Source organism: Neocloeon triangulifer, unplaced genomic scaffold, assembly GCF_031216515.1.
Source record: "Neocloeon triangulifer isolate White Clay Creek 2 clone unplaced genomic scaffold, ASM3121651v1 ptg000014l, whole genome shotgun sequence".
NCBI lineage: Eukaryota > Metazoa > Arthropoda > Insecta > Ephemeroptera > Baetidae > Neocloeon > Neocloeon triangulifer.
In genome coordinates this window covers 8,720,455-8,733,435 of record NW_026775556.1, presented here as the reverse complement: position 1 = coordinate 8,733,435, position 12,981 = coordinate 8,720,455, and the positions used below count along the sequence as shown (strand labels likewise).

Genomic DNA, 12,981 nt, shown 5'->3' with positions numbered 1-12,981 from the left:
GTCACTTGAGTGTAATTTTTATTTTGCTTGCTACTGTACAATTTAAAAGAGTGACTGCAGAGGTAAATGTATATGTACGATGTGTTCAGTACATACAAACAAGATGCACCAATATGGCCGCGCGCTTAACGACAACAAGCGTCGTCCATCCGAGCGAAGCAGACGCTCTTTCTTTCTCATGCGGCGTAAACTTGATTTTCCCGTATACTCGTTAGTCTGGTTCTACCTGCGATAAAAAGAGCAGCCGCAGCACACGGAGAGAGAAGATCGAGGAGGGACCACGCCTCCCGGGTACCCCACACTCATCTCGCCGAGATGTTGTAAACCAATCTAAGGTTACAAGATCGAGCCGCATGTTGCAGCCAATCGCGCGCCCCTGCCCGCGACCCAATGCTAATTTTATCGAAGAGAGAGAAAGAGAGACGATTAATTTGCAACTCCCCGAGAGCGAACCTTCGTCGCTGCACACATCAGCACTTATCAGGCCAATTATCGCCAACGGGTGCGCTGACGTGCGCAAATTAGAGTGTCATCCGACGGCTGCGATCAAACTGATATCACTGAGAAATTTTGTTAATTAATAGATTAAGACAGATTTATCTCAAATTAAGATTAAAACGTGACTGAATGCTGGCTGCATTTTGAACACCAATTAAAATTTAATTTTAAAAATGCATTCCATTTAAATTTTTTTACGCAAATATTTCAATAAAAAGGTTCATTACAACATATCAGAGAAACCCTTTCACCAAATTGATGGGAAGAATTTGAGAAATCCGTGTCAGAGCCTGCTGGGAACATTTTCGTGCTCTATGTTTTATTTTTTACAAGGTCCGTGAGTTAAAGTGTTGCCATGGCACATTCCTCAGGATCTCTTCGGGGCGCCGTCTCTCGTTTTGGGAAAGAACAAAAGTGATGCCTGCAAGGTGTTTCCGACAGCATAAAAATGTCCCGCGCGCTTGTAATTTAATGGCCGAGCTGTGATCAAAGCTCTCTCCCGACCGAAAAAAAAAAATAGAGACCAGCATAGCCCCTTCAAATCCGTTATACAAAATCCAAACGCGCGGAGGGAAATCGATCGAGAATCGTCGGTGTGTCTGCTCACTTAAAATTTATGCGATATTAAACCAGCCGAGTGTGCGAAATAAAATTGATATTCGGCTGGGTAATCTGGCACTTTGATTCGCGGGTGCCGTGAAAAACGGCTTTCAATTTCGCCGCCGATATTGCGCGGCTGCTGCGACGAGAAAACGGTGTAAACGCTTGTGAATAAATTGTTATGCTGTGCCGCACGACCCCTGCTAACACATCCGACAAAATGATATTCACCTTTCGCCACGTCATGAATAATTCTTACATTCAGTGCCGCAGCTTTTCGCAAATAATAATAAAAATATAAAAAAAAGAGGAAAACATGATTGATGGCTGCTGCTGGCAAAAGGTGGCGGAATGAGCTGCGCACGGGGTAGGCAACCCGCACGACGCCTTCGTTCTGCGGGCCTGCGTGCACGCATAGAAACATATATAAAAATGGGGGATGATGTGATGATGCGAGGGGCGAGTGAGTGAGTGAGAGCGAGCGAGGAATTGAAATTTAAATTCGCCGCTATCTCTTTTCATGCGAGAGAGCGGCGTCTTTATTTCTCCATAAAAGAGAGAGGGCGCTTCATATCTTTTCTTCTTCTATACTTTTCCTCTCCGATAAATCGATGCGAGGGAAGAAGAGGCTTCATCTCTCTCATCATCTTGCTGAGGAGGGCGTGCGAAGGGCGGGATTGTGTTTAGCACGCTGATTGTATGAGAGAGAGAGTTGTGGTGCTCTCTGCTCTTTTTGTATTCAGACCGCGTTCCTAAATTATGAATTTCCCATATCTCGGCGGTCGCGCGAGAGAAGGAGCAAACCCTCTCGCCAAATAAGGATTACGTGCGGGCATTTATTTCTGCGAGTGCAGGAACGCTGATTGATAAGCAAATAATTTTCGAATGCGAATCCGACTGGCGCGCGTGAGAAAATTTGACAGTTGGGACGAGATGAAAGAAAGCCAGCGAGAGCGACAACCGTGCGACAAAATTATTATCGAAATAGTGGGGAAATAGTGAAAATTGTTGAGCTTAAATTTTGTGACAAAGAGGGCAGTAAAAATATAATTTCTAAAAAGAAAATATATATATCTAGCTTTTAATTTTTATTAAATTAATAAATTCTCAATTATTGTTCGCTGCTAGTTAAAATGAATTAATTTTAGGCCACCCCTTTGCCGAAATTTACAATTTAACCCCTTCAGCGACACATGCACTTGACGAACGTCGTCAAATTTTTCAGTCTGAAATTTATGCTGCCATTCGACGCACAACACGCCATAATCTGAAGCATTACAAAATTAATTTCACTTGCAAAATCTGCACGCGTTGTTCGCCTCCCCCTTTTCTTATATATGCCTCGTCTGGTGAGTGAGTGAGTGAGTGTGAGCGAAGGCGGCAGTCGATAATTATGCGCACATTTCAGCGTGTAAATTAAAAGTTAATATTTCCCCATCTGTTACCTCCTCACGTCTTGTGCTCGCTCGCGGGGGTGTTGAAAGTGTGCTCGCTCTCGCGCCCGTGTTTACCCTCTCTGCGGAGTCGGGTTTAAAAGTGAGAAGTTGGTTCTTCTATCAACTCTTTGGAAACTAATTATTCTCCCAATCTGTGCCGCCGCCACCGCCGAGAGAAAGAGGTTTTCTTAAGTAAACTCCTGTTTTAGGGGTGGCGGCGTGCAGGGTGCGCTGTTTTAGTTGGAAAACGACAGCGCTTTTCTTGCGGCAAACTTTTGTCGTCGCTAAAAACTTCTTCTCTCTTCTGCTCGGCTGCTTGTTATATGACGGGCTAATGATTCAACTCGTCACCGTCGACGACGAATTTCTCTCTGGAAAACAAACTTTTTGTTCGCAGCTCCAATGGCGGGGCAAAAAGCAGTCGCGCAGCCTTCTTTAAAAATAGATAAATTAGTCGCGAAGACGCGCGCACGTGATTGAAATCTCCTGACTTTTTGTCTGTTTTTCCACCAAGCAGCAGAAGGGTTTTTTAATAAGCCGCACAACAGCTAAAGTATTTACGAGTTTTTCCCCTTCGACTTTACAACACTATATCCTCTCGTGTGAAGTGTGATGGAAACTTTTTTACTATGACTTTTATATCGAGAGGAACTTTGCTTGAATTATTTGTAATGCGATTTTAATCAACTGAATTTTTAATGCAATAATTCGTCTCGTTTGTAAAAAAAAGCGTATTGAAAAATAGGCACTGTTTTGTTCTTGGCCTTTTATCTGTGAATTAATTAAAAGTTAAGAGCATACACAGCGTGCGATTATCAGAATCTGAAAGAGTTAAAAAAATGCGCTCGGCTGATTCTTGTTTCGACAAGCACTGGCTGCACTCATTTGATTCCAGAAAATTTTCTCACGAGCAGTGCTGCACGGTAATTGCTCTCTTTTTACGATTGTTTGCTCTCGTGTCTAATTGTTGAGGCCGAAAAGTGTTTTTGCAGCCGAGCAATTTCCTGAACGTAATTAGCAGCTGCCCCAGTTTTGTCTCAGTGTATTTTGCAGCAAACGGCACGTTTTGAATTTTTGCTCAAATGAATGGATTTGGTCGCCAGAGTCGTTGTATATGGTAATGAGACGTGCTGTCGTGGCCGCCGATAAAATCCAAAAATGCATCTCTTATTCTCCGCAGACTGCCTCAATTCGAGACATGCTCGTTATACCTGTTTAGCGCAGGAAACAACTGTTTTTCGGCTGGATATATGTTGAGAGTCGCCGAGAGTAAAAATTTTCATGGCGTGCTCGCGAGCAGAGAAAATTACAGGGTAGCGCTGCGTTGATCACAATTATGATAGCCGCCGCTGTTAGTTTTTAATGTAAAATAAGATGTATTTTCCCGACGTTGCCTGCAAATATAAGTATAACAAAAAACGCTGGCAATTTGTCACGAGCTGCAAAGCGTGTCTTTTCGAAAACGTACACAAATGTGGGCGGACTTTTCGATGACGGTTTAATTACTTTTCAAAATGCCTAAATGGCAAACAAAAAATTAGCAAAGCATAGGACGTTTACCTCACTGCGGCATTAAACATACAGATTAGAGATGGAGATTATTCTGTCACTCCGTTGAGCTGCGAAATTAAAAGAAAATAAATCATTGTTATGAGGGAAGGCTTTTTAAATTAACGTAGGTCGTTAGCCCTGAAGTTGGCTACGTGAATTTCTCATAGATAAATTTTAATATTGAATAAAAAAATTCCTTATTAAAATAATCTAAAAAAAAAAATTTAATTGAGATATGGAGGACTCTCCTTTTTTTGCTTCTAAATCCATTTTTTTCCGAAGTGGAGATGGATGAATCTAGGGCCCAATTTGAAACGTGACACGCAGATAAAAAGCGATGATTGATGGTTGAGTCGGCTTGATTTTGTGACGCCGCCGCCGCCACTCGCATTAGGCAATTTAATTTTTTATTGCTCCACACTCAACACACTCTCGTTTGCCTGCCGAGAGACGACCAAATCGAGCAGCCTTATTAATAAAACAATAGAGGAAAAAGATATGGAAGGGCTCTCGATTTTTATCCCTGGGCGCGCTAACTGGTTTCTTTTCTATAATTCGAGTGTGCGGGCGCCGCGCATTATTTTATACTAAACGGAAACGCCGCGACGATAAAATCGTATATGTATTATGTTTTGTTATATATATTTTATTACGAGAGAGACCTCTGCTCTCTCTCGAATATACCAAAATGGTATAAACTTATGAACATAAAAAATTCGGTGATGGTTATCTCGCGGCTTTAAAGTGCAGTTTGAAACTCTCACCGGTCCGTGTATATAGCGAGCAGGAAAATAGGGAGACAAGTTCATTTCCTGCGAATTCTGACATGCGTTAATTTTGCACGGCAAACAAGCTGTTAGCGACAAAAAAGACAAAAATGTAATTACACCAAAACAAAGAATAAAAGTGTCAACGTGAATGGAGATAAAAAAATGTTCGTTTTGCTGATAATAATAATTTTAAAAGAATATACTCCAAGATAGAGTTTAATTGTTAGGTGTGGTTAGATTTATTTCGAAAGGAGATTTTTTTCGTCCCTCAAGCAAATTAAATCAAGGTGCCTTCTGCGAGTAAATTCGATATTCTCAGCACGTCGTGAAGTGGCTGCCGACTCTCATAATTTACGGAATTAAATTGATAAGAACGGCGGCGAGCTTGACAAAGTAATAAATTTGGAAAAATGGAGCAAGAGCACGGAATGGAATCTTCTTCAATCTATGATGTGCAGTTGTATGTGTTTTTTTCGTTCAAAGAATTATCTTCTTGGGAGGACGGAATAAATTTTTCAAAGCGGTTCGCTGATAATAAATTGTGCGATCTCGGCGCGTCAGCTTTTGATAGCCTATTTTGAGGAAATGAAGCTTACACGGCACTATGTTAATTCCATTGTTGCGAGCGGCTCGCGATTTACAATGCAATTCACACGCTTGATTTCGTGTATAGTTAATGATGAATTATTTATAAATCGGCCTCAACAATGTCTATACGTCTGATGTTCTTGGGCGCAGGTGCTACTTCTATCCTCTCTCGCTCGCTCATTCTGTCTTTGTGCATTTTAAAAACTCGCTCGTGCAAATAGTCAGCGCACAAGTCCCATACGTAAAAATAAACACGCCACGTGAATATTCAGAGTTTGATTTCCGTCCTCGCACAATGAGCTCTTTTTCCAGTTTGACGTGCGTGTATGCATATTAGAACCGATATTGACGCACCGATAATGAATTGAATGTTTAATTAATGAACATGCGCGCCGGTAGGCGGACGGACGGACGGATCGACGCTGTAGAGAGACACACAGAACTGCTCTTTTGTGTGTTTTTCGCTTGGAATTATGCTAACGCAGGCGGACGGGAGCGTTGTTTCACTTTTTTCTGCGGAAAAAATATTTACCAGATCGGTGCTACGAAAAAAAATTGAAATGAGAATTCTTTAAAAAAGCTAAAAATGTCATAATTATCCTTTGATATTCAATTTTCAATTAAATAAAACTTTTACCACTTAAGCGAAGGTTCAATCTAATTTTTGTTTTAAATTGAATTAATAATCATTCATGCTCATAATTTAGCCATTTAATTATAATATTATCTTGAAGGAGACTATGTATGTCTCCTTCAGATGATATTTATTTTAACCAACGTTCATCTCAATAACAAAGTAGATGGAGTGGACATTTAAAAATTGTGTACAAAAAATGAAGATTTTACAGGAAAATGGGTGAAAAATCTCACGACAATTAAATAACTTATTCATTGAAAGGACCATGCCGAATATTAATAATTTTTAAAATTTAGATAAATTTCATATCGAAAAAAATCCGTAATGAAAAAAATATGATTTTATTTATTTTTTATTTTTATTATGAAACATAAATCTAGTTTGTTGAATATACTGGAAAATACTTAAATTACAGCACATTTAAGCTATAATTGAGGCCTACGTTTAGCGTTTTTGTTAATTTGGTGAGTTGCGTTTCGCACGAGTGATTAGTGAATTATATTCCTTCCATAAAGCAGCACGAAATAATTGCCCACGGTGTGTGTGTTGGTGTAATGTGCCGTGATAACGGGGCGGTGCGTGACAAAATAAAAATTTACGGGGGAAAAAACACATATACACATCGCATGCGAGAGGGTGAGAGTGACGGACGGACCGAGGGACAGCAGCAGCTACAGAGAGCGCAAGAGTTTACATAATTAACAGCGTGTCAGCAACGTTATCGCCAGGGCTAATAGTTTCGGTGCGCGTTCTAGTTTCGCGTGCATGCGTCGCCGATAGACTGTAAATTAACCGCGAACATAACCCTTGCTTATATACACATGCTGCTGCTGCTTGCTCTCTCCGTCCGAAACACTCTGGCTGAATGTACGATGCAAAATCAATAACATTGGTGCTGTGGATTTTCGCGCGGCGACTGCAAATGAATGAATAAACGGCCCGCAACTCATGCAGCCCTGGAGAATTGATTTTGCGGCGATTAATTTCAATTTGCAGCTCGCGAGCGCTGCGTGCTGCCCAGCAGTTATGAATTGTGGATTTATCGGCGGGCATTATGGCGTCGCGGTCAGCGCGGCCAACCCGCACGATCAACGCCGACAATCAATTGCGACTGAACCACTTTTTCAAATCTCGATTTTCAGCATTTTGCAGCGGGGAAAAGCAGAAAATCAATTAGGTATAATCAAATAATCATGGACCAATCATCGTTTTTAAATATTTAATGATTTATTTTTGTTCCGTTTGAAGAATTTTATATACCAGTGCTGGAAAAATATTAAAATTATACTTGGATATTCAAATCCCACAAACTCCTGGCGTATTGATAAATTTAAATTCATATAATTAATTTGTTATAAAATTTCAAACAACTATTATTTTATGATTCGAATATATAAGTAAATAATATTATTAGATATATTGTAATAAATAAATGTTATACATTACACGCATTCTGATGGAAGGAAATTTCTCTTTCATGAAAAATACCATGCTCTTGTGAATGAATATATAGTTATTGTTTTTTTAATGAATACCTTTTTTCTCATTCATAATTATAAATTATGAGTAAGCTAAAAATGTGCTAATAAAAATTATGAATAAAATTGAAAAAATAAATTTATATATAAATATAATTATTAAATTAAATTTTATTTAATTATTATTTGGCTTCACGAAAATTATATTTATAAGTAACAAATGAATCAACTTTTTAATTAAATATTAATAAGTTTATTTACATAAGTTTATCTACATGAACTTATAACTAAACTGCAGTGTTTTGATGGGCTCAGCACTGATAATGGAGCGCATCTTTCGCAGAGCATAAGGCCGCGTAATCAAACAAGGTGGTGACTGACACTCGTTCGCGCGGAGGAAAGGCGTGGCCCGATCGGTGCTGTCATATTGCAAAAACGGGCTTTGCTTACAGGGTGTGAGGCGCAGTCGCTAACACGCAGAGCGAACACCGACCGAGTCCGCTGCTGCCCCCGGCGAGAGAGCGAAGCGTGTAACAATAAGATGACAGCAGCTCGGATATTAAATGCGCGCCGGGGCGAATCTGCCGCCGCCGTTAACCCCCGACGTGACCCGCATCCGAGATGCTACCAAACCGCCCCTGTGCGCAAATCCAAGGCCACTCGAATCGCAATAAAGATGACGCTGAATTATAATGGGAGTAAAGCAAGCAACCCCTCTCTTTTCTTCAATTGTGCCAAATCTTACAAATCATAGCTCCACTTCAGTCTAATTGCAAAATATCATTTTAATTTAATAAGTTTCATTTTTTGTTATGATATTTGTTTCAGGGAGTTGGATTTCTTTTTTAATAAACCGTTTTGCAGAAAGTTTTTTTTTAAATATATTTTGGATGTAAAAGTCGCGCATATTTGTTTCTACGTCCAAACAAAGCGAAAAACTCTGGAAAGTAAGCAGCCCTCTCAGCGCTGTTTTTCTATATATCGTATTATTATTTGCGCGAATAAAGTTTGCCTTCTCAAAAAGTACTCGTGGGCAAACTACGTGCGTTGATATGCGGGGGCTGTGTTTGCACTCTCCCTCGCGAAAAATTCCCTCGGCAGCCGCACTCGAGGAAAAGTTCTTTGTTTGTTATATCATTTTTCCGTTGATATTCTTCCTCATATTTGTTTTCGGAACCCCTCTGATGCCGACTTTCTGCAGGCATACAAAATTCCATGTTAATTTGGTATGCGCGCGAGAACACTTGAGCAATAAAACGAAACTCGCGCGGTTTGAAATCAGGTGCAAGCAGAGGAAAGGAGTAATGAATTTTCAAACTCGCTTACTTATTTTCAGCAGACTTTTTACTGCCACGCGGCGGGTTTCAAGTAACGAGAGGAGTAGCGCATGAATTTACATTTTCGTAATAATCTCGGCTGGCGAGAGAGCGGCAGCTTCTATATATTTCGGGCTTGTTATGAGAGGTTTAATTACTTTTTAAATTTTAATTAGCCAGGCTATAAATTACGTCGTTAACAGTCGCGGCAGTTAAGCTTTGAAAACTGGTCGAAAGAATATGGCCGCGCGCTGTAAATCTTTTACAACTGCTCGTCATTATTATTGCCGGCACCGCTGCCGCCGCCGCCGCGTGTATTGATCTGCTGGCCGCGCGCAGGTAAATCTGGGAAGAGAGCGCGCGAGATTAATCGCCCCCTGCCCCTTTCCCTTAATCACGTCCTTTAAGGGCGAATCTGATTACTTTTTCCTCCGCCGTTTATTTCACTTTAAAAACGCTGTTCTACCAGGCCGGCTGCTGGTTTTCTGGAAATGTATTTTTTATCTGGCGGCGCATCACTTTGTTTTATCCTCTTTTTATACGCCCCAGAGAAAAAGAGAGCGGAGGGCGCGATATATATTTTTCCCGCCCTGCGCCACTTTAATAAATGACCCGGCCGCCGTAAAACGAGCTGCTCCTCTGCCCATTTCTAATGCCGCTGAAGACGTTCTTCTTTCTCTCTCTTACTCGGCGCTCTCTGCCCATTTTAGCTTATTTTTTTACCGCACACACAGAGTCGTCGAGAGACCAACTTGGGTAAGAGAGAGAAATTTAATTTCAATCTCGTCGATTCAGCACTCGAGAAAAGTTTAATCTGTTGATAAGGACTCCTTTATGGGGTCGGTCGTGATTGGCTGCTGGCGGCAGATAGTGTGCCTAGGGGAAATAAGAGCGTCCCTCCGCATGCAAAAAAGTCTCTTCCGCTTAATGATTTCCTTCTTTTTATTTCTTCCAATCCCTTTCTTTATATGCACTTCTCTGTGACTAAAAAAGTTGCTCGTTTTTTGTATTCTTGCAGGTACGGAATGGACCTGAACGGGGCGCGGCGCAAAAACGCGACCAGGGAGACGACGAGCACCCTCAAGGCGTGGCTCAACGAGCACAAGAAGAACCCCTACCCGACCAAGGGCGAGAAGATCATGCTGGCCATCATCACCAAGATGACCCTGACGCAGGTGTCCACGTGGTTTGCCAATGCGCGACGTCGGCTAAAAAAGGAGAACAAAATGACATGGGAGCCGCGCAACAGGGTCGAGGACGATGACAACAACAATGACGATGATGATCGCCCTAGTCGGAAGGACAGCAAGGACCACCTTGGTGAGTAAAATCTTTTTCTCTCCAATTTTGCACTTCATTGGCAGGTAATTTCATTGATTTTTTTCTTTTTGGTTGAAAAATAATGCATTATTGCAGTCCCTTAAATATTTTTTTTTTTTTGCAATTTATAATTGCTACAAATAAAAAACTAAAATATTGCTACTAATAACAGGTTTTACAAATAAAACTAAAAAAAAAGCATAGCTATTTTTATTTTTATTTTAACTATGAGAAATTTAACTTTTATTTATTTTAAATTTTAAATCTCAATATATTTATAATATTATTTTGTTTATATTTTGAATTATTGCATTGACCCGTGATTAATCATGTTCTTATTACCCTTTTTTAAATATTTAAGTAATTTTTTTACAATTTACAAGAGAAATTATTACTGCATAAAATAACATAATCTTTGTCATTGTGATGATTTTGAAAAATCTAATTCTAACTGTCTGATTTCTCTATGATTAATTTTAAATTTTTAAATTCATACTAATTAGAGATAAATTGATCGCTAAAAATTATAACAATCAAATCTATATAGATCAAATAAAGTTTCTGTTTCTTATTGTATTATCATTCATATATGAAACATAAACAATGACCAATGATATTAACGTTGTTTTTGCCACTGTGTATATAAGTTCTATACTTATTCAAATACAAAAATGCGGAACGCGAGAAAGAGAAATATCTACTTTTTTTATTTGAACTCCTTTGAACTTTCTACATAAAAATTTCCTGCCATTCCTTCCCCATTCTTTGCTCAAAGATTACAGACGTACAGAAAAAGTTTCCATTACCCTGTTCTCGCCTATCAGTTTCAGACTGAGTGCACTTATGCATGTCAGCACCTTTTTCGCCTTTTTGACTAAGTAAAATTTTACTCTAATTTATCTTACATTTTATAACATATCAAATTTTCCGCTCGAGCCAACATTGTCGCTGGCAAAAGCATTTTATCAGAAAAATTATTTTGTACGTTGCATATAATATGCTCGCTATATGGCTGTGTCGAAGCGTACATATGCAATTCCATTTAGCTAGTTGGAATTGAAACAATTCCGTCCATATGTCCACGATGTGCGCCACTCGGCCGCACCAGCATTTAATAATCGACATGGAAACAACCGCACCACTCGTTTGCTAATGAAACATAATTGGTACCGCAATCTCGCGAATTTACTTCCGATGACACACATTTCGACACACACCGCTCTGCAATTTGCCTTATCGACACACGCGTAATTAATTTCCAAATTACCACCAAGAGCTGCAATTACGCAATTTAATACATTAAGTGGAAGAGTACAGAAGACCATTACGAAGACAAAGCAGCGACATGCGACACAATTAAATTAATTGCAATCTTCCTGTTCAAGCGCAATAAATTCAGCGTCCCGCCCTTATCAAGAGTAAATAATCCATCCGCGCTCGGGTTCCGTTCGCTTATTAATAAATTGCTTGTGGGGTGTATTCATACGTATGATGGCCTAGCGATGATCCCCCGCAACAAAGAATTGAATCGGCCGGTTTCCCTAGCCGTGTCTCGCGCCCCTCAGCACTTTTATTTATCGTTTCGACGGAGAGTGCGTGCTGCCGCTCGTGGGCAAATAAAAAAGGCTCTGCTTTTTCGATTTATGGCAATATCGTGTTGGTCATGGTCCGGATTTAAACGCAATAAATTCACTTGCCATATAGCTCCTCCGGAACGCGAAGAACAAGCGACGCTGATGTCCTGCTCACAGATAAATAAATAAATTTTGTATATCAGACGCGCGCGTTTCCGTTTCGCTTGCAACGCGATTCATCATTTGCTACAAACACATGCAACAATAAATAATCCACTGTTTTTACGAAGGACGAATTTTTCAAAAATTTCTAGAAAAGTCTCTTGAGGATAATTATTCACGGCGATAACAAGCTCGTTGTCCGCAATTATATCCCATTTACAGCAGAGGCATGCTCGGTTTAATTTATTATCATCCCGTGTGCACCTGATACGCTGCTAGCTGGGTGGTGTACTCGTATATGTAATTCATTTTTCTGCAATTTGCGTGACGTCAGCGCGAGTATGTCTCAACACGCTACTCGCCGCGAGAAACAAATAGCCCTTTTCGACCACACGTGGCAATGAATAGCGAGGCTTTGTGTTGAGCAGTTGAGAGTAAATTTTCCACGCCAGCAGACAAATAAGCTGAAATGCACACTCTAAAAAAAAACATGAGTTTTCATGAGTTTTTCACGTCTTTTCACGAAAATGGCGCCATGAATTTTTATTCCAGGCCTAAACATGAGAATTCATATTGAGCAGCGGAAAACTCACGTCTGCCATGAAAAATCATCATGTACATGAACCACGCGGAAGGGTTTCAGGTCGCGTGTCCTGTTTTGTCTCTCCTCCCGCAGCAAGTACATAGAAAATTCTTCCTCCCCACAACAACCCTCTTCGATGCTCGGACCTTTTCGTTGTTTACTTATATACCTAAAGGATTAAATAGGGGAAGTCTCGCTGGCCAGCATTATTTCTCCACCTTTCCTTCTTTTTGAAAGCAAACCAACGGCCAAAATCAGTTCGTGTCTCTTACTTGCAGCAAAAACACATACATTTTTCTTTCGGACCATCTAAACAACATATAAAAATGTGCCGGATTTTCGCCCTCATCGTCTGGAATTTTCAATTTTAAGGTCAGTAATCTTTTTCGTTTTAATTCATGATTGTTAAGAAAATATTTCTTAACGTGGATCGCTTATATAATTGAAGTGTTTCATCATTCTATTACA

At 40.0% G+C, this 12,981-nt stretch overlaps 1 protein-coding gene across 1 annotated transcript in view; it reads left to right on the top strand.

The window, feature by feature from the left end:
• The window catches only part of LOC132201064 (homeobox protein caupolican), a 33,761-nt gene that overhangs the window by 17,843 nt on the left and 2,937 nt on the right, over window positions 1–12,981 (top strand). The window contains exon 4 of the mRNA XM_059626946.1: window positions 9,893–10,194. Within this exon, the coding sequence (XP_059482929.1) occupies window positions 9,893–10,194 (302 nt within the window). The remainder of the gene's footprint in view (window positions 1–9,892; window positions 10,195–12,981) is intronic.